The 21,978-nt window shown below is 48.3% G+C and overlaps 1 protein-coding gene across 3 annotated transcripts in view; it reads right to left on the bottom strand.

The window, feature by feature from the left end:
* The window catches only part of LOC144817763 (transcription factor COE3-like), a 473,223-nt gene that overhangs the window by 119,600 nt on the left and 331,645 nt on the right, over positions 1 to 21,978 (bottom strand). For all 3 annotated transcript variants that reach the window (XM_078674554.1, XM_078674555.1, XM_078674557.1), the window contains exon 7: positions 6,812 to 6,893. In XM_078674554.1, coding sequence (XP_078530680.1) covers positions 6,812 to 6,893 — 82 coding nt within the window. The remainder of the gene's footprint in view (positions 1 to 6,811; positions 6,894 to 21,978) is intronic.

Here is a 21,978-nt window from a genome sequence, read left to right as displayed (position 1 = left end):
TAGCACTAAGAGCTTCTGGGCCTCTGAATCACCCGTATCTGGTATGGGGGGAGAACATTGGCCTTGGAAATAGCATTTTGAGTTGTAAAGTGACGTTGGCTCAGAAATACAGACCGGGCTGATGGTGTCAGACGTGGTATCTGGCAACGTGACAGCAATATGCTATCCTTCCAAATCCAAATAACTGACTAACCTATCCACCACGTAATTTACTTTCATATTTCACTATACTGATTCAACACTAATCCTCGATGGGTCCCGGAGTAGCGTGCTACTCACTGAAAAAGCGCTTTGACGCTTCGTCAGGGGTAGTAAGCGCTATACAAATGCAATTATAATACAATACAATATAAGCCCCTTTACACTGGAGCGCAATTGTGTGTTTCTTACACAATCCATGTAATGCGGAGAGGACAAAGAAAAGCCAGAAGAGGACGCAGAAAACAAGGAAAGTGTCCAACAGTGAACACAGCTGATTGGAGCATGTGCCCACATGGTGCGTCACCATTCCAACTCATTCTTTACTATAGCATTGATGTACCAAAGACCAGGCAACACGTCTGCCTTCCTGTGGGAGCTCCTCCCACAGCCCTGCAGGTTGACAAGGCAGACAACGAAACAGCTGATGAGTATTGGGCCCTCCCCCAAACAAACAACTGCGATGGGAGGAAGCTTGCACCTTGTCTAACCACTGACAATCGCTCGGGGCATCATTCTGACTCATCATTCTTTTGCCCGTCGCTCCACCTCAGATTGGAGCCAGCCATATGCAAAACAACCGTGGTCCTGCTCCAATAGGAACAGTCCAGCCCAAACAGCGGAGCCAGGTCCTCTCTGGACCGGAACACAAGCAGCCCAAAACCAGTTTTGGCCTTATTGGGCCTTCAGCCGGGCATAGCTTGGTTCCAGCGGCACAGGGAAAAAGGGAACCACGACTGTGAATACCAGGGGTCACTTGGAGCATCACGTCAAGCACACAAAAGGCGACGGGAAACCAGTTTTGTAAATTTCATCAGAAACCGAAGACATTTTTGTAAAATCACAATATATGTTATGTCATGTCATGCCATGTTATGTTATGTTATGTCACAGGAGACTTGTACAGTGCTGCATTGCCACTAGTATGGCTTTGCGGCGCTATTTGTTTCTGGTACCTCCCTGCTCCGGTCTCAAGGCTTTCGCCACAAACCCGAGTCTGTGCTGTTCAGCATATCTAGTCTCTGTCATTTAAGGCCTTCCATGTTTAAAACTCTGTGACTCGAATGAATAACATTACTACATGATAACAGGCAATAATTCACAGGCATGGTGTCATTATCACGAATTATGAGTTTTGGAACTACTACTATCCCGGCACCACCTACAAGAGCCGGACCTGTAGTAACATAAATAATGGCACCTGTGATTACAACCTTGAAATCATTCAGACGGTGGCATCCGCAGTATCATTGGTTATGATTATTAGAATGATTGTTAACAATCGCGCCATTATTAATATTAGTGTTATTATTATTAGTAGTAGTAGTACTATTATTATTATTTCCATAATTACTATTATTGCTAAAAGCATTACTCCCAATATTACGATTACAATTATTATTGTTATAAATATTACCATAATTATTATTGGTGTTTTCATTTTTGGTAATATTATTATTGTTATTGTTGTATTTATTATTATTACTGTTATTGTTATATTTATTGTTATTATTATTATTATTATTATTATCATTGTTATTATTATTGTTGTTATTATTAATATTGTTGTTATTATTGTTATTGCTATTCTTCTTCTTATAATTATTATAATTGCTATCATTGCTAATATTATTACTGTTATTGCCATTATGATGATGATGATTTTTATTTTAATGATAGTTATTGCCAGAGCTTCCATCGGCCGTCGATCGCCCCCCACCTTACATCCGGGGTCTCGTGAACGCGCCTCGCACTCCGCCTGTAATTGCATCAGACTGTGAAGAGGCAGTTCCTGGACGCTGCTCTGTAATCAGCCCTGCTGGGAAGGCACGTGCTCTAAATGGGGCAGAGGAAATATAATACACTGGAGAGGGCTTCACAGCGCCCCCGCCCTGGGGAGAAGCGAGCGGGGGAAGGGGGTGAGGGACAGCAGAGAGACAGCCTGGAAGGCAGAAGACTATGGTGCAAGATCTAAAGTAGGCATGGGCGTCAAATTCCATCCCGCTTGCTGAATTTGGGTAATTTCGCGTCCCACGGAGAATGCAAAATTGTCCAAAATTCAGCGTTCCGCGACTTTGCAAAATTTTCGGCTTGTTAGCATTCTCAAATGCGTGTTCGCAAGATATTTCCCCCGAGCATGCAAACAGCGATTGCGATCAGTAAAAAAGCATTGCGAACACGCAATTCCACGTGTTCGCGGAATTTCAGCGTGTTCTTGGAGATTTTTTACAGTTTCGCCAAGATTTGCGTAACGCGATTGCGCAAATTCCGCCCACCCCTATTCTAAAGACACCACCACTGGTGGATAGAAACCAACCAGGGCAGGACTGAGGCGTCTGACCCATCCCCTTACTAGCCTGCTGAGGGGGTGTATTGAGGTGTAGACACTCACAAGAGAACAGGGGCAGAGATAAGGTACTCTCTAACAAGGGAAGACAATGAGACTTAGAGCCAGAACCAGGAAACCAGCACAGCCCCAACGCCTGCAGATTACAGACAAACAAACGATGTCATCGGGGCAGAGTCACGGGTGCCCCATTCACGATATAACCAGGGGGAATTGCTGGGACAGTTCATATTCAGACCCACTTCAGCTGCACTGTGGGAGAATATAGGGGCATATTAGCAAGAAGTAGCGATATTTATCGCTAAATGCGCTTAGCGCATTTTTTTTATCGCTGCCTATCGCTGGTTATGTTAGCGGAGAAAACCTGCTATTAGCAACGTTTTTCTCCATTGTGCTAAAATATCTAGCGATAGTGGCGAATTGCGTGAATATTGCTGGAAATCCAGCGATATTCACGCATTAACGCCAATGGGGACTTAACCTGAAAATCCACCTCCCATTGGATAAACAGGTAAATCATGTTTTTAGCAGGCGTTAGATTATAGCGAATTTTTTATCGCTATGCCTGCCTTGCATAGGCGATAGCTGTGTTAGCGTCTGCTTTCAGTCGCTAACAGTTTGGGTACGCCCACTTTGCATGTCATTAGCGATAAAGATCGCTGACATGAAAGCGGGCCCCAAACCGGTCGCTATTGCCTGAAAGCTGCCGCTAACTGCTGTTAGTGACAGCTTGCTAATAGGGCGATAAAAATATAGCCGCTTTAGCGGCAAAAAGTGCAGCTAAAGTGGCGATAGGGCCCTTGCTAATATGCCCCCATAATCTTTAATATGGCAACACATATTATTAAATCTTCGGACCTGTGTTGCTATGAAGCCCTTTGTAAACACTTTGTTAACTGGCTGGGGCATGCACTGTGATCAATTCATCCAGAATTATGGGCCTGTCTGCTGGGTGCAAGCTCCCTCGCCCTGGTCCACCTTGGCGTCACCTTCTTGGCGGGGTTGCTCTCCTTCTCTCTCTTACCCAACTGTGGAGTCAAACACTCGCTTGTGTCCACCTCATATCCAGGGATACAAAGGTTCCTACAGTTAGCCCGCAGGGGCCGCTCCAGGCTCATGGCGGCCCTGGGCAGGGAGCATAGGTAGGGGGCCACCGGAGGAACAGGCCAGTGAAGGGGGGAGGGTCAGGGTGTTTGGAAGTGGAACAGAGCCAGGGGCCGCCACGCAAATATGTATTCATCCTCAGAGGATTATTTTATTTAAGATATATATTGGTGTGGTGGCCCCTGGGGATTGGCGGCCCTGTGCAGGTGCACAGCTTGCACATGCCTAAGGCCGCCCCTGTAGCCTGACTGCGATCACCAACATGTTCCAGGGAAAGGGAGGCACTGTTTGGTGGCTCCCTGGACAGCGTGCACATAGTTTGATGCACATTGGCACTAACATTTGCCTCTGTGCAGGTGGAGGCAGTAAACTCCATGTACTGCATGCATGCTTCCTGCATCTAGCGTGTCCCCAACGACGCGTTCTGTTACTTTGCTGCAGAGAGGCGTGACATGTCAGCTGCTGGCTGCCTTTCAAAGGTTTGGCCCCATACACCACATCTTGTTGTATGTATCCAACACCAGGCTGGGGGTTCTGCACGAACTCCCCTGAAGCCACCCTTTCTCCACAACTCAGGGCAGATATGCCTGACTGGATATAAGCTCATTTCAGGACAGCTAGCTGGCACTCTTGTTTTCCACTAACCACAAACACACCCACGTTACATTAAGCTGCATGGGACATGGTACACACCGCAGGTCACAACACTCCAAGAGACAGGAACATGTATTCAGTTCCTGGCAGCTGGTCCTCATTGTGAGATATATAATAATGAGCTCTCTGGAATCCCTAAGTGAAAACCCATCTCTAACCCCCTTATTATAGGTGAGATGAGAGGCCACCTGTAATAAAAGAAAAGCTGGCCACCTGCAATAAGTTATTACAGCTGATTTCTGACGTCACAAACTGGCTGCCAGAGGCAGCACCCAAGAGCAAAGGAAGAGAACAGAGCATAACTAATGCTGCAGTTTTAACAACAAAAATGAGAACGTGCTTTTCTTTTTGTGAGATTAGCAGAAAGATGTGTATGGCCATATGTTTATTTTTGCCTACTTTATGTAATTTTCGGAAAGTGAGAATCTCTTAGCATGTGTTTTTACACATTTTGAGCTAGAGCGTTCTTAAAATCTGACCTACATTTAGCTGATTCTTTTATCATTGTATCATGAAACAAATATGTAACTGCTTTTTTTATTTTTACACTACAGATTCTTCATGTCTTCAGACATCCTCTCTTTTTTATGTGAAAATAGCATGAGGGAAAGGTGATAGTATGACCATGCATTACAAGGAATAAAGTACCCCACCATATATTATAAAGACATTGTAAGTCACTGTGGACGTTCATGACTGTATAAAGGAATTTAACCTTCAACCTTGATCCTCTATATGGTTATGGAACTCCACGGTGTCCGGCAAAATGCTTATAATGTAAGGCAGGGGGTACTTTATCCCATATAATTTACTTAATTGTTTGAAAAGTAATTTGATAGATGGACTGAAAATGTGCTTGACTCTTGTGAATTTTCCCCCACCTTATTTCTGAATGTGCATAATGACAACTCCCACATTGCACTTCCAGCCCTGATCCTAACTTCGTGTCCCAGTGACACGGGGCCGCTTGAAGCATGAAATAAATGTAACCTTCTGCACATACCTATAACACTCCTTGTACCTCATATTAGCTGCATATTTCCAACAGCCCCATCCTGTTTGCTCCTGCTCCCCAGAGGCACAGTGTTACCTGTGGAACACCATGTCTGTAAACTTCTCCACATGCTTGGCACCCCCTTATTTCTTGGAGTTGCTTGCATTTTCCAGATAGTTCCATTATGCCCTGCCCAGAGCTCTTAGGAAGTTGGATTACCTATGCAGACCTCACAGAATTTGACTGCCCAGTTTGCCAAAGCATAAACTCTGCAGCTCAAAAGGCAAAATGTGCAGCATTTTTGCAACAGGCACTAAATGTGGCTCTCACAAAAATATCAAGGTCTAGTGGCTAAGCCAGCAAAGCACCACCGCGAGACAGATGGACAGAGGGATGTCCGGTGATAGTGGGCAGGGTTCAATTTAAAGGCTCTCTCTAGCTCCACCCTGACATCCTGCTTCCGAAAAGCCCCAACGTGAGATGTAGACATGTTACTGGAGGGAGATCTTATGTTAGACCCCTTCATACACCTGCCATGTTACTATAAGGTGGCTAAAGGGGGCTAAAGTGACAGCTCCCTCAAGCACCATGTATGTCAAGTGGTCAAAGGGGCCCTGAGAGGTGGTTGTATGACCAGAGGAGAGCGCGTGCTGCCTAGGGCATGGGGTCAAGGCGGAGGAACCTCGCGGTGGAGGGAGAGGCAGTGGAAAGTCTGCCACAGGTGGAGGGATGGGCAAGAGTAAGGGTGACATAATGAGGGTTTTAGAAGCACAAGTCCCACAAGGGAGAGGCAGAAAGGCAAGTGCCATGGGGGAGGGAGGCATGAGGACATGCGCCACAGGTGAAGGGGGCAGGAGGATGAGGGGCACGGGGCAGGGCCGCAGGAGGAAGAGTGCCACAGACGTACAGGGAGTCAGGAGTATCACTCCTAAAGGAGGCAGCGACTTTCACATACCTTCTGCGTTCTAGTCTACAGCACTCTGTGCTGGTGGCAAATGTTGAGGTTGTTGGAGGCTAGCTTGTAGTGGAATCAGAGGCCATGCAACACAGGAGAAGGAGGAAGCAAACATCTGGCTCCGCCCGACCCACTTTTTATTGGCCCAGCAACAGTGAGTATCAGTACAAGAAAGGTCAAACAAAATGGCTGGATTTTAACAAAAGTCCCAGTTTCTTGATGGGTTTTCCAAATCACAAACTCACAAAATCCTGAAGGGTCTGCCCGTGGTTAACATGTCTGTAAGCGTCTCAAAATATCTTGACTTACCTCATGTCTGGTGGGGGGTGGGGTACTTTCCTGCATTCTTCAGATATTACCATTATCCCCACTTGATGCTCCCATGATGTCCGTTTACCTGGAGTATAGCATGCTTCCAATTTAATTACTCCACATACCTGGACCTGTAACATGTCTGAGGTTGTATGGCATTTCTCTTTTAGTTCCATTATCACCTCCCAGGTTCCCCATGCTGTTGAGCTATCTGCAGTTTAACATGCCTGTAAACCTGTCCACATACCTGGAACCGTCTCATGTCCCGGGGGTTTCCAGCATTCTTCAGACAGTTCTGATTGCACTTCAGGAAAAACTTGAGGAAGAACCTGAGACAAGGAGGGGGAAAACAAATATAAGATTATGGGTTCTCCGGCAGGACTAAAGAGTCAGAGATGCTTTCTTCATGCCAGCCTGCCTCCTGTCCTTAGCTTTCCCTTTCTCCCTCCCTCCACCTTCTCCTGGGGACCACTTACTCTGCCTCATTAATAAATTAGGACACAAAAGGAGACTGAATGGCTGTAATAAGAGAAGCAGCTTGTGCGCGCAGTCACAGCTCTCCTCTTTCATGGCACCTTAAATAGAGACGGTCTGTGACCAGTGACCGGGCCAGAGGCCTATTTCATCTATACGACAACTTTCATGATGTCATTAGGACATTTTGTCAAACAGACTTTTTGTACTGAGCCCTTCAAAGAGCGATTAATACATCTGTAGAAATAAAGTCAAGGCATCTAACACTGTACAAAAAGTGAAATGTATCCAATCAAAAAACGTTTTATTCCAAAATGTCGTTCTTCTAGTCATTAGCTAAAGAGATAACATATTGCTGCAGTGGTATTTATAGCACCTACGTAAATGTATTTTGTGTTGACAAAGTCAATAGCCCTGCTTTAATATGAAAACACATGTAAACACATGTAAACACAGACACTCACAATTGCTGTTCGCATGCGTTGTATGCACAAAATGCTGTATTTCAAGTTAAATCCACCTATCGGCTTTGCCAGTGCTGGAAAAAAGTAGCAAATACAGGTTTGCTTTCTACATATAATGCATATAGAAAATAAAGAAAGAACATGATGATTGAGTGTACTTTTCAGATTCCAGCAGAAGGACTTTCTTGAGGTCAGAATGAGGCACCAAGAAGTCAGTAGCCTACGGTGAGTGAGTAATACTCCTCTGGGCGAAACCAAACCCCGCACTACGCATACTTGATATCATTGTTAACAATATGTCCGCAAGGAGCTGCACAGTCGAGCAGGTTTTTTGACCTGTGTGCTTTTTAATCTTTACTAACATAATACAATTGGGCAACTTTTACTTGATAAACTTGAAAAAAATGCCAACCTCAGAAATTCCCTCAGACCTAGGAAAGCCACTAACTCATTGCCAGGAGAGAGAGGGACATATCGACTTCAGGAAACTGTTTGAAGAAACAGGACTTTTGGTCTTTCCTAATAGCGGTCCATTAGTAGCACAGAGGAGGCAGGTGAGGGCTAGATTTATAAACTTTCCTGCGTGATGTTTAAAGAGGGGGCAAGTCTCTAATTTAATCGAGAAGGAGTACTTTATTTAGCATATACAATTATAAAAATTAAAAATAGAGCGCTTTATTCAACATATACAATTATAAAAACTAAAAATAGAGCGCTTTATTCAACATATACAATTATAGACGGGTAACTGTTAATAAAAGGGAATCTTTTCATCGAGGGGTTTGAAATGGCATCAAATAGACAATGAGAGTGAAGCTCGATTTGTCTTTGAGGTCACTAAGAACCCCGACGTCCACTAGAGGTCATTATCTATAAATCTGCCTCATACATCTTCATTGTAGATATCCTTATATGGGAGTGTTTGTGGATGTATAAATGTGAGGTTCCTGTCTATCGAGTGGAAGATAGTAGATATTGATAGGGGGTCGCTGTATGTCGCCTTTGTGGATCTGCTTGCTGCGTTTGATCGTGTCCATACGGCCAAACTTTGGGGGCTTTTGTACAAGATCGGGGTCCCATGGGGACTTTAACCCCTTTGCTGTGGGGGGTAATTCCCCCGCTGTGCTGGGGGGCGGGGGGCGCACACAGCACCCCCATGCTCATGATGAGCACATGAGGCACGGCGCTCCGGTGCTCATGACGACCTCAGCTCGTCACAGCTGCACCCGTTACCGTGGAACGCTCAGCACAGCAGGGGAATTATCCCCGCGAGTGAGCATACCACGGCTCATGATGCCCGCCCGCCATCCCCGTGCAAAACTGAACCGCCCGCCATCGGAGCGGCGGTCCCGCCTTGGCCATTAGGATGCGCCCGCCACACTGTATTTTTACCATTGCAGCGGGCGGTGCATTTCAAAGCACAACATGACAGGCACTGCGCGGTGCCTGCCATGTTGCACTTTGAAATGCGGGGGGGTACCATAGGTACCCCCATGTGCACCCCACACCCTGCCCCAGAGTCCCAGGGGGCCGCAACGGGCCCCCGCAGGGAGTCTCTGCATGCCTTTCCATGACGGCATTGCCGCCACGGAAAGGCATTCCCCAAAGCCCATCATAATATGACTGGCGGTGTCTAATAGACACCGCAACCATATTAAACATTTTCCGCCCCGGTTGCAAGGCGACCGAGGCGGAATTAGCAGCGGACGGACTTTCCGTCCGCCGCGGTCCCCCCGCCATACTGATATGGCGGGGGGGAAATGGGTGGCGGGCAGCAAAGGATGCCGGGCTGATCGCCACAGCCATGCGGGCGGTGGTGATCCGCCCGACATCCTAATGGGCCCCAAAGTTTGCATTTCTGAATTTGTATGTTTTTATTGCTCCTTTATTTTAAATGTTTTACAATGTGCCTTATATGGTTCTATTGAACCGAAATAAAGGAAATATGATGATGATATAAAAGTGTGCATTAATAACATCTACACTTGAATTTACATGTGTACAATTATTTTATGCTATTGTTTTTTTTTAAACAATTTCACTGTGGCTTGTTCAAGTGCCTCTTCTTGGCTTATGCTAACTAGGCCTTAGTTGGCCTTGACGCCATCTTGTTCAAAATGTATGTCTCACCGTGAATGTTCATTGCTATTATTTTTGCAGCAAACAGTCAAGCAAAGTTATTTTTGTTAATTTCCTTTGACATTTTGTGTTACTGTTCTCGGAGAAAACTTTTCCAACATGGGCTCAGTAATTATGTAACCATTCAAATTCTCTTCCACTACCTCACTGTTCTGCATTCATTCACTATAGTTTGTGTCGTTTTTGTAACTCATTTGTCTTGCCATCTCTGAATGACATTACCATAGAAGGGCTGAATCAATGGTCATAGTGGGATAGCGCTTAGAAGGTAAAGTAATGAGACATTTAATAAAACGGTGCTATGATTATCCAAAATTGTAATTCTTTGGCTCACACCGTGATGAATTTGCAGTTTTAGTTATGTTCTATTAGAAGATTTCCTATGTAAACCCTTAATTTTTCGGGGTGAGCTCCAACTTTCCGGAGACCTTTCCGCTGCCACTCGGTATGCTGTCCGATTTCTTACTGATTTTGCTGCTCATTGGGACTTAGAATTTTTCTGAGTGTGCTTATTAATCTGTTTAGCTGTATTACTGAGTTTTCATGGCAAATGGGCACTTATGATTTCTGTATGGTACCATATTAAATTTGTAATAAATCTTTTTAAGTTTTATATTCTGTCCTAGAACTCATATATTGAGCCTGTCCTTGCTTAATTAACTGCCCTTTTGATGTGCTGTTTGGTGCCTTGGCTCAGGGCACACGAGCTCCTGAAACTGAGGTTTAACCCCTCCCATGCTCATGACGAGCTCAGCTCATCATGAGCCACGGTTCCTGTGTGCTCATGACGAGCTGAGCCTGTCGTGACCGGTAGAACGCTCACGCGTGGGGCTAATTCCCCTGCTGTGCGAGCGTTCTAAAGAAACGGGTGTGGTCATGACGAGCTCAGCTCGTCATCAGCACACGACCACCGTGGCTCATGACGAGCTGAGCTCGTCTCGAGCACAGGGGCGCTGTGCGCGCCCTCCTTCCCCCCAGCACAGCGGGGAATCAGCCCCGCAGGCAAGGGGTTAACACCGACCCAGTCCCACCCTCGCGTGGACGTGCTATCGAGGTGTCTTATTGTGGTAAGAATTTGTGGGTCTCCGCATTCACACTGAAAACCGAATGGAATATTACTATTTCCTTGGTCTACCAGTATCAACAGCATGTGTTAAAATGAAATGTACGTGAACCAGAGAAAATATGACACTTCCACATATGTGTAAACCTTAGCTATGATTTGCAAACATACATTTTCAGCCGATTCGTTCACTGTGTGTCTCAGTCTCACTCCTTCCACTTTCCAAAACCTCTAATTCAAAAATAAATATATGTAAAACACCTGTGCTGAGACATCTGGCATTGCACCGAACTCCTGGCGTGTTTGGAGCCAGAGAGAGGTGGCTGCCAGTAACTCTGAACAGATGAAGAACAGATCACCCCTGTCTATCACCTTTCCCTGACAGTAGGTAGGGTAAGTCAGTGGGTTCAGAACCTGCTGCTGGCATAGCACTCAACCTACATCTCGACTGTTATCTATCCTCCGTACTGTTACTTGCATTATACTTTCATTCTGACATAACATAAGGTGTATTTATAAAGTGCACATTCACTCTAGGGTATCTTGGGCTGAATAACAGATGCTTATTGTTACCCAACTCAATGGTACTCATTTTATCGACCTCAGAAGGATAAAGGGCTGAGTGGACCCAGCGGGATTTGAACCTGTGAGGAACCCCTGGGCACTTGTGCACAGTCCAAAGAAATGGCTAGTCCGACAGTGATAAAAACATGGATAGCTAGGTAGGTATATTTGTGAATAAAATTAGTATTGCTTCATTGGGATAATAACAACAACGCTGGTGACCGTCAGTGATTTGAGGTTGAAGGTGCGTGCCAGTAAAATGCTGCACTGATATTACTTCTATGTTAGGAAGCTAAACCAAGGTGCCAGGCCTAAACCCCCCTGGTTGCTCCAATTCCACTCTTCCTCTCACTTCTGGTGCATTCGAGCCAATGACATAGATTTCAGGGGTCACTCACAAAAGGGCAACTGGACCATGAAGAAAAAGAGAACCGGCCAAAAATCTATTATCTTCCTGGGGTATCCATCCAATGACCTTGGATTCGACACCTAACTCACTTATCGTGACATGTTTTATCATCTGCGCCTATCCACACCCTGGAAGAGTCGGAGGCAATCTGAGCAGCGGGAACCCTTAGGTTTATAGGCGGTGCCAGTACCTTGACACAAGTGTGCCTACAGGATGGCGCCAGATACACATGATGCCTAAATAACCCACAATTAAGTAATGATCCACAGATGGATTATAATCTTAGGTGAGAGCTATAGGCCTCTTACACACATATAGAAAGAATGTTTAGCCGTTCCATGCAGGGATTGAACTTCAGCCCTGAAGAAGGCCCCAGATACTTTTGGACTCATTGTGAGGGCCGAAACATGTTGGCACTCACTTAAATGAAGGTTAATTGATTAATAACTCTAAACTATAACCTTGTTATTCTCATATTTTTAACCAAACTTACAGTATCCTACTAATAAAGGATTTGCTTTGGGATTAACTGTCAGGTATTTTTAACTCACTACCTACCACACATTTCTGGATTGCTGCGCTGTCCAGTTTCATTTTATCTAAGAACTCGCAGAGTCCGCGCTGGTGGTATTACCCTACCAAAGTGTGTATAGACGTCGATGATGAAGCATGTCACGATGAGTGAGGCGTCTAAGCCAAAATCTTTGGATACCCCTGGAAGATAATAGATTTTTGGCCGGTTCTCTTTTTCTTTAGGGTCCAGGTGCCCTTTTGTGAGTGACTGCTGTATCTGGGAGAACGAGACAGGGTGTAAAATCTCCCACTCTCTTGATCTGAGACAATAGATTTCATGGGGCTTGTAAGAGGTGCCCACGTCAGAGGGAACAGTCTGCCGTCCAATCACGGTGCGCCTTGAGTACTGGGGTTCTACAGGGCTTTCCCTGGGACAGCCCTCAAACCACAGACCTCTGATGAGAATGCCTTGTGAACCTAATGTGATTGGTGAACATTGCGCCATATAGAAATCGTGTATCATGACATAGTGTATTTTAATGGCTGTGCCGTCTAGTGCATTCGAAAAATGAGGCTGAACCCATAGTGACCGATGGTTCACGCACACAAGATATAAGTGAAGAATATTAGCGCACCAGCTGCACAAGAACACAGGGCTCTGCGCGCTCAACCTCAGCGCACTCACCGCTTTACCAAACTCCGACAAAAAGTAAACTGTGGCTCTAGGCGCATGCGAGTGGTGATTTAGAACATGGGCTGAGTCCAGGCTGGCAGTGAAAGGTTAGACATGGAGCAGACGTCACATGTGAGGGGCGAGTTTGAACACGGCTGAGCCCAGGGTGGCAGTGATGGGTCTGATATGGGGCAGGGGTCACGTCACGTGTGAAGGGTGAGCTGGCACACGGCTGAGCCCAGGGTGGCAGTGAACGGTCTGATATGGGGCAGTGGTCACAGTCTCCAACTTTCACTCATGCGCCGGTGGCTTTTGGAAAGGATGCTTCTCTGCTGATTACCACTTTCTCGATTCAGGGGTCAGGGGTAGTAAGCGCTATAAGAATGCAATTACATGTAATATCTGGATTTCCTGGGGCTAATGCTTCGGAAATGTCCTCATGACTTTGGAGTGTCAATCACATTCCAGTGAGATTTCTTGGTTGGCTGTTGCGCACCCACGTGGCTCTACTGTTCACTGCCTTTTCTGCCTTATTGGACTGACTGACTCCGTATAGCCCTGACGGCGTTTCCAGCTCACTGTCCGTGGTCTGTGCCTCAATGTCTGTGGTCTGTACCTCACTCCCCATGGCCCGTGCCTCACTCCGTGGTCTGTGCCTCACTCTCCGTGGCCCGTGCCTCACTGTCCGGACTCCGTGGTCTGTGCCTCATCGTCGCCCAGTCCGGCCCGCCAAAGTTCAGGATAGTCGCTCGTCTAAAGATGGCCGCCGTGGGAAGCGCCGGAGGGCGGGAGATGCGTTGTAGCGGATCGAAGTCTTCAAAAGAGAGCTCTCATCTGTCTCTCACTCACTAATTCCAATCGACCCCCACAGCATCGTTAGAAAGAGGGTTTTAATCCTGAGTAAAATACAATAAAACAAGAGGCGTGCGCCCTGTGGTGCCAGGGATGCGAACCAGGGCTCTGTGGGTGGGGATGAACGATAGCCAGGCACAGCCTCTGAAGCGCCTCGACGCCTGCCCTGTGGCACACGCCAGCCAGGACACAGCCTCTGAAGCGCCTCGACGCCTGCCCTGTGGAACACGCCAGCCAGGACACAGCCTCTGAAGCGCCTCGACGCCTGCCCTGTGGCACACGCCAGCCAGGACACAGCCTCTGAAGCGCCTCGACGCCTGCCCTGTGGAACACGCCAGCCAGGACACAGCCTCTGAAGCGCCTCGACGCCTGCCCCGTGGCACACACTAGCTAGGGGAGAGCCTCTGAAGCGCCTCGACGCCTGCCCCGTGGCACACTCTAGCTAGGGGAGAGCCTCTGAAGTGCCTTGACGCCTACCCTGTGGCACACGCTAGCCAGGGCACAGCCTCTGAAGTGGCTCACAAAGGGGATTGTGGCAACATCCACCACACACTACACTTCACCAGGCACTTCTCTCTTGTTCCAAGACCTCAGACTCACTGAAGGACTGACCCTCTTCCTTTCCTCTCACCTCGCTGGAGGGGGTCCTCTACAGAAGTATGCAGCTTCCTTGAGCCCTTTGATCCTCGTTAAGAGCTGGGGTATTTTGTATGAGTGCGGTGATTGGCCGATTCTCCCCTTAGATTATTGGCTTGGAAATGGCGTCACGTCAAAAGGCCTCATGGATGTAGCACTTCACTGTGTCAGGAGGCACTTAGGCCCTCCTGGGTACCGTGAGCTGGTAATGGCTGTTTTACTGTCTTTCTGATTGGATGAGCGCACCCTTTCACTGCTTCCAAATCAGGGAACTTATTTTTCCTTCCTTTTCACCATAACAGTGCATGTGTTTTTCCTCTCTCCTTTGCTTTCCCTTTTTATGCCCAAACCAAACCAAAACCCCAGGGCTTTAAGTGGGGGAGGGGGGGGGGGTCTGTGGTGGGCTGAGCCCCCCCAGTTTTTTTTTGGAGGGCCTCGAAAGGGGGTTATATTTTCGGGCCTCAAAGGTCAAAGGTAGGGTGAGCAGACTTCCCGTTTTTTTGGGTGTTACTAGTGTGGGTAACATGTCTTGACAGTGCCAATTTCGTTTTTCACTATTGAAAGGCTATCTTTCCCATAGGATAACATGGGGAATGCTGTGTAACATGTTTACCTACATCTCTTCCCATGACAGCAAGATAGACATATGGGATCTGGTATCCCTGAACTCAGGCGCACAACACCCATTGGACTCAAAGGGCTTCAGCCCCCCCCCATCATGTGTGGCAGCCCAGGATGAGACACTTCCCGGGCACACACACAGCCACACCTGTGCACTTCACAGGTCTTTAAAAGACCATTTGCATATTAATGAATACTTGTTGTTGTCGCACCCCTTCTAAGAGCCCTACTGCTCCACTCTGACTATTGCTTAAAGATTCAGCCCCCCCCGAAATTTTTTTTTACCCCCCCCCCCCCCCGAAATTTGGCTCTAGTTGCGCCTCTGCCTGAACTCAGAATTTAGTGACACATCCTTTAGTGAAGATGATTTTTAAATTCTAAGTTTGGAAATAGCAAATGTTTGGTATTTTATGGCTTATACTTAATAAATATACTTTTTTGCCAATTTTATTATCCTTTGCTGGATGCGACTTCATGATTTTCTTAAGCACACAAGGCTAGTTATCTTGATTTAGACCACGCCCCTACTCAGATAGGCCACACCCCTTTAAGAAATGTGCCACGCCCCTTTTATAGTACTCCCAGTTTTTTTGCCGACTTAAAGCCCCGCCCAACCCCCTTTTCACTGTGCACAGGGCAGGACTCGAAAGGATCCTCAACTGTAGCAAAAATTTAGAAACCAGCCCCACATCGTGGGAGGCCACTACTGGCAGGAAGCAGGTCTGAAACCAGCCCATAGCCCCCTGGTGAGAATACAAGAGAGGCGAAATGGACACTCAGGTCCTCGCCATGATGCTGGTGCAACCGGGCCACACCGTGACATGATGCCACCGGTCTAAAATTGCCCTAAACCAGCCTCGAAAGGTAGATTATATAAAGCAGCGGCGTAACAAAACTTGAGGGGGCCCCCTGTACAGTACATGGAGGAGCCCCACTCCGGACTCACTCAGGAGCTCTCAGGCCAGGTTAATATGCTGAGGGGCCCCCATTGAGCGTGTGGCCCCCGCACTACAGGAGCTTCAGGGTTTTTTGTTACGCCACTGACATAAAACCAATATGGCCGCTGATGCGTCTTAAAGCATGCGTGTGCCCTGCCTTGCAGTGAAGTATGACACATACCCAGTGGTGTAACACAGAATGATGGGGGGGCCCCTGCGGAATGTGATTTGGGGCCACCGAGTCTTCAATAGCTCGCAAATATTCATAGACTCTCAGTAGAATTGGGTGCTCCCTGAAAGATTTGTGGCCCGCTGATGGTTTGGGCCCCCTTGTGCCGAGCATGCTGCAGGGGCCTGTGCTACATACCTGCACATAGTTAGTGCCGACAAACAGCACCTCCGTTTTATCGCTATTTAACTTTAATAAACTTGTCGCCATCCAGCTAACCACCTGATCCGTACGTGCAGTGAGCGTCATAGAGATGATGGGGCATACTATCAAGAAACTGAGTTAAAATTATCGCCGCTTTAGCGGCAGGAAACTGCCATTAAAACGGCGATCATGGGCTTGATAATATGCCGTAGAGAATTCCAAAAGAAGCCCATATTAACACCAGAACATGGACTTCTATGGGAATTCTAAAGGGCATATTATCAAGCCCATTATCACCGCTTTAGCGGCAGTTTCCCGCCACTTAAGCAGCGATAATTTTAACGCTGTTCCTTGCTAATATGCCCGGACTTTGGTATCCGGTGACAATGCAATGACTATCTGCGCATCGTCTGTGTATGATACCAGCGCCGACCTGCCGAAGCGGGTTTCTTCAAACAAAAAGCATGGCTTGAAGGCCTCTGATCTTTGAAAAATTTTCAAAATGTTATTTTTACAATGCTTTACAAACAAGCATTTGCATAGCCACTAAATTAGCTATGGAATTATAAAGGCAAGACCTATTGGCTTTTCCAACGAATGCTACTTCTATCTCTCGCCCTCTGTAAGAGTCGGACATACAATACGGCTACTTAAAGAGGGGCTTATATTCCATTATTGTATTGGAAATCATTGGGCTGGGACAGGACCTCAGCTCCAACAGACGGACCGGGTTATTGAATCTAAATATTGAATCTCTGGAACACTTAATATTGAACTGCCCTCAAGAGAAGGACGTTTATATGTTCTTTATTCGTTGGAGCTGACGTCAGAGCACTTGCTGAGGCTCAAACTTTTTTGCTGGGATCGGAAAGTAGTAAGTGCTTTCAGATTTATGGAGTTAGCCCAAAACAAATTAAAAAAAAATACTAAGGGGCAGATTTACAAGCTCCTTGCGCCTCTTTTACGCCACCGTTGTGTCACTTTTGTGACCCAGCAGCGGTGCAAAAGATGTGCCATAGTGCGGGGTATTTACAACGTGATGCATCTGGGAGATGCGTCACAATGTAAAGCCCTGTGCCAGAAGGAGGCGTTGCGGCGCAGGGGGGGTGTGGGCGTTCCGGCACAGGAACGCCTCCTAAAAGTGGCTGAGTGAAATCTACAAGATTTAACTCAGTCACTTTGGGGACCATGCTGCATCAAAACTCTGCACCTGCTTGAAGCAGGCGTAAGGCTTGACACAGCATTAACAAGATAGGGCCCCCAGAGCATTACTGGAGCTGCGTTGTGCTTGCAACGCAACTCCAGCAATGCGCCGCCTTTACGGCACAGATGCGTCACGCATCTGTGCCTTTTTGCCCCAAGGTGCGCCGCATTGCAAATGCGGCGCATCAATGGTGGCAGAGGCAATGCGCACAATAAGTGGCGCATCCCTGGTGATATGCAAGGATTTTTTTTTTTTTGCAGAGTTGTATATCGCGCGACCTAGACCCGAACCGAATCGGGTATCAGAGCGCTTTACATAGCACCAGTTACGTTACATGAGTACACACATTCATTTTTTAGGCACGGGGAGATTAAGTGATTTGCCCAGAATCACAGGAGGTTTTGGCATTGTTACCGAGACTCGAACCCAGATCCCCAGGTTCGAGGTCGAGCGCGCTAGCCGGGGCGCCAGGTCCACCTCGGTCCTGTGGTCGGGTGCATTGAGTGTGTCAGCCAGGGGAGCCAGGTCCACTTCAGTCCTGTGGTCAGGTCCATCGAGTGTGTCAGCCAGGGGAGCCAGGTCCACCTCGGTCCTGTGGTCGGTCCATCGAGTGGCAGCCAGAGGGGCCAGGTCCACCTCGGTCTTGTGGTCGGGTGCATTGAGTGTGTCAGCCAGGGAAGCCAGGGCCACCTCAGTCCTGTGGTCGGGTCCATTCAGTGTGTCAGCCAGGGGGGGCAGGTCCACCTCAGTCCTGTGGTCGGTCCATTGAGTGTGTCAGCCAGGGGGGCGTGGTCCACCTCGGTCCTGTGGTCGGTGCATTGAGTGTGTCAGCCAGGGGGGCCAGGTCCACCTCGGTCCTGTGGTCGGGTGCATCGAGTGTGTCAGCCAGGGAGGCCAGGCCAACCTCGGTCCTGTGGTCGGGTGCATTGAGTGTGTCAGCCAGGGGGGGCCAGGTCCACCTCAGTCCTGTGGTCTGGTCCATTGAGTGTGTCAGCCAGGGAGGCCAGGTCCACCTCGGTCCTGTGGTCGGGTCCATCGAGTGTGTCAACCTGGGGGGCCAGGTCCACCTCGGTCCTGTGGTCGGGTGCATTGAGTGTGTCAGCCAGGGGGGCTAGGTCCACCTCGGTCCTGTGGTGGGTCCATCGAGTGGCAGCCAGGGGGACCAGGTCCACCTCGGTCCTGTGGTCGGGTGCATTGAGTGTGTCAGCCAGGGGAGCCAGGTCCACCTCGGTCCTGTGGTCGGGTCCATCGAGTGTGTCAGCCATGTCAGCAGGTCCACCTCAGTCCTGTGGTCGGTCCATCGAGTGTCAGCCAGGGCAGCCAGGTCTACCTCGGTCCTGTGGCCGGGTGCATTGAGTGTGTCAGCCAGGGGGGCCAGGTCCACCTCGGTCCTGTGGTCGGGTCCATCGAGTGTGTCAGCCATGTCAGCAGGTCCACCTCAGTCCTGTGGTCGGTCCATCGAGTGTCAGCCAGGGGGGCCAGGTCCACCTCGGTCCTGTGGTCGGGTCCATCGAGTGTGTCAGCCAGGGGGGCCAGGTCCACCTCGGTCCTGTGGTCGGTCCATCGAGTGTGTCAGCCAGGGGGGCCAGGTCTACCTCGGTCCTGTGGTTGGGTCCATCGAGTTTGTCATCCAGGGGAGTCTGGTCTACCATGTCCTGTGGTCGGGTGCATCGAGTGTCAGTCAGGGGGGCCAGGTCCACCTCGGTCCTGTGGTCGGGTGCATTGAGTGAGTCAGCCAGGGGGGGCCAGGTCCACCTCAGTCCTGTGGTCGGGTGTCGCGATCTCCCTCGCCGTCACAGCCAGGAGAAAGGCACGTCGCATAGGGCGTCCATACCAGACGGACTACATGTCCCAGAGGGCAATGCGACGATGGAAAGCAGGAAAACGGGCCGATCCTTTATAGGCTCCTCCCATGCATCAGCAAGGTGCTTGACAATTGTTTTGGTGTTCCAGGTAATGGCGGATGGTGTTGTCCCCGCCGGATTTATTACCGAGAAGCCCAGCGCTGACGAAGAGCCTGCGAGGTCAGAGTGTGTGTCCCAGCGCCGACGAAGAGCCTGCGAGGTCAGAGGAGGATCGGCTTTCCTGCTGCAAGCCGCACGTATTGCTAAAGGAGAACGGGCTCGTTCTTCTTTTACAAAACCTTTTTTCCTGATTGAACTCCAACCGCGCGATTGCGCATCCTATGTTTCTTCGTCGCATTAAGATTCCTTTTTTGACATTGGATGTCGAGTATTTGAAGGATATTCCGGAACCTTTCTTTAAGATCCGTTTTGCAATTATTTTGTTCCCAAGAGTAATTGTGGGCAAATAGAGACGGGCAATAAACGCTGCATCTGGTTACAAAACTGTATCTCCTAGATCAGGAGGCTGGATACGTCCCTCAGGACAAACTATTTTCTATAGAGGAAAGTGACATTAACTTCCCTCTTCAGTGTATTCCATTGACTTGGAGAAGGGAACAATATCACAACATCGCATTAATCCACTTTTGTGGTGTTGATGTACCTTCTTCAACCGAGATTTCGTGGATATTCCAGACCAGACCTTGATGAGAGTGCAGCAAACCCTGATCATATTATTACCTTCCCACCTCCCGGCTTCTTCCTATACACGCTCAGGGAGTGGCTGTAGATCTACTGCTGGGTGTTGTGTAGGGCAAAGTCGAGGGGACTTACGTCTGATCGTCTCTGCTGGACATCCGAGTAAGGTTAGTGGCGCGCGTTTATTCTTGCGCTACTTACAATCCCGACAGATTGTCAAGCCCAAGAATACCGCCCAGCCCAGACGATGGATACCAATATGGTTTTTGCTTCGTTATTGGAAAGTTTTTCGGACTTACAACAGGAGGTCCAAACCTCTCGTGCAGAGAACCAAGCGTTGTATCAAGAAGTGTCTCTAATGCGCAAGGAGTTGTCTGATTTGGCGCATCAGGATTCCGGGGTGAAACCTATACTCAAACCTGCCACACTGCCCCCTCCTCCTTCGTTTAGACCAGGGTTTTTTTTTGTGCCTATGTCTCCTCCGCCTACATCTACAGAGGCCCTACCTACGGTCCAGATAATCCAGAATACTGGAATACTTCTTGCTCCTCCTGAGAGATTTTATGGAGACCCTCGGAAGTTTGAGACCTTTCTTAATCAGTGCCGTCTCCATTTCTTGTGCAAGCCAGCGGTCTTTCAGGATGAAGCAGCGAAAACTGCATTCATGATGTCGTACATGGGAGGGAATGCATCGAGCTGGACCATTCCATTGCTTGAACGGAACGATCCAGTGTTACATAATTTTCCTGATTTTTGTCTCGAGTTGAGGAAGTTGTTCGACAGAAAGTCTTACATGCTAACTCTTGACCGTGAATTAATGACATTGAGACAGGGTTTGCAAGATCTTTTGTCTTATATTACCACCTTTAATTGCCTCCTAGTTGAAACTGACTGGCCTGTGGAGAAACGGATTTCCCTCTTTTATCAGGGTTTGAGAGGAGAATTAAAGGACGTGTTGGCTCAAGTGGTACAATTGCCGACAACAGTAACGGAGCTCATTGATTTGACCGTCCAGCTAGACCATCGCTTGCTGGAAAGAAAAGGGGATAGATCCAGGGGGGAGAACCGATTCTCCTATCCTCTAGCAAGACCACGAGGAGAAGAAAAAGCCAAGACACCAGAGGAGCCGGAACCTATGCAGATAGGAGGAATTAGAGGCCCCCTCACCACCGAAGAAAAGGAGAAAAGAAGACGTCTTAAGCTCTGTCTATATTGCGGAAAAGGAGGGCATTTTATCAAAGAATGCCGTGCTCGCAATTACGTTCCTGGACGTGTTTCCCTTCCTCGAGTCCAGGCCACGATGAAGGCCGAAGACCAGTCGGAAAACTGAAGATCTCATATCAGAAGGAGGTCTCTGATTTGAGATGCCAGCTTCCTATGATCTCCCCTATTCTAGCCAACACCCATCATCCAGCAGTGGCCCACATGAATGTTAGTGTGTCTCTCTGGATTGCTTCTCGACATAGTGTACAGATCGAGGCCCTTCTGGACTCCGGGGCCACCGGGAATTACATCGACCAAACCTTCGCATTACGGATGGGAATCCCTTGCGAAAAGAAGCTGAAACCCGAAAAAGTGAAGGCGGTGGTCGGAACGGTCCTTTCATCGGGCCCGGTGGTATATCACACCCTTTCGCTTTTGATGGAGTTTGGGGTGGATCATCAAGAACATATTCAGTTCGACCTGATCGATGCACCGCAATTTCGTCTTATCCTGGGGATGCCATGGCTCACCCTGCATGACCCCTTAGTGAGCTGGTCTTCCCGCACAGTCAGTATGACTTCACTCTATTGCAAGGAACATTTCAAGAACCAGGTATTCCTTCCCTCAGCCACTGAACCCTCACCAGCCACCTACTTGGCGAATGCATGCACCCTCGAGAAGGTCTGTTGTGCCACGGTTCTGCCTGCGGAATACCAAGAGTACCACGCATTGTTTGACAAACAAA

The sequence above is a fragment of the Lissotriton helveticus genome, chromosome 2_1, assembly GCF_964261635.1.
Source record: "Lissotriton helveticus chromosome 2_1, aLisHel1.1, whole genome shotgun sequence".
NCBI lineage: Eukaryota > Metazoa > Chordata > Amphibia > Caudata > Salamandridae > Lissotriton > Lissotriton helveticus.
Note: the sequence above shows the minus strand (reverse complement) of the source record. Positions and strands in the feature narration are given on the sequence as shown.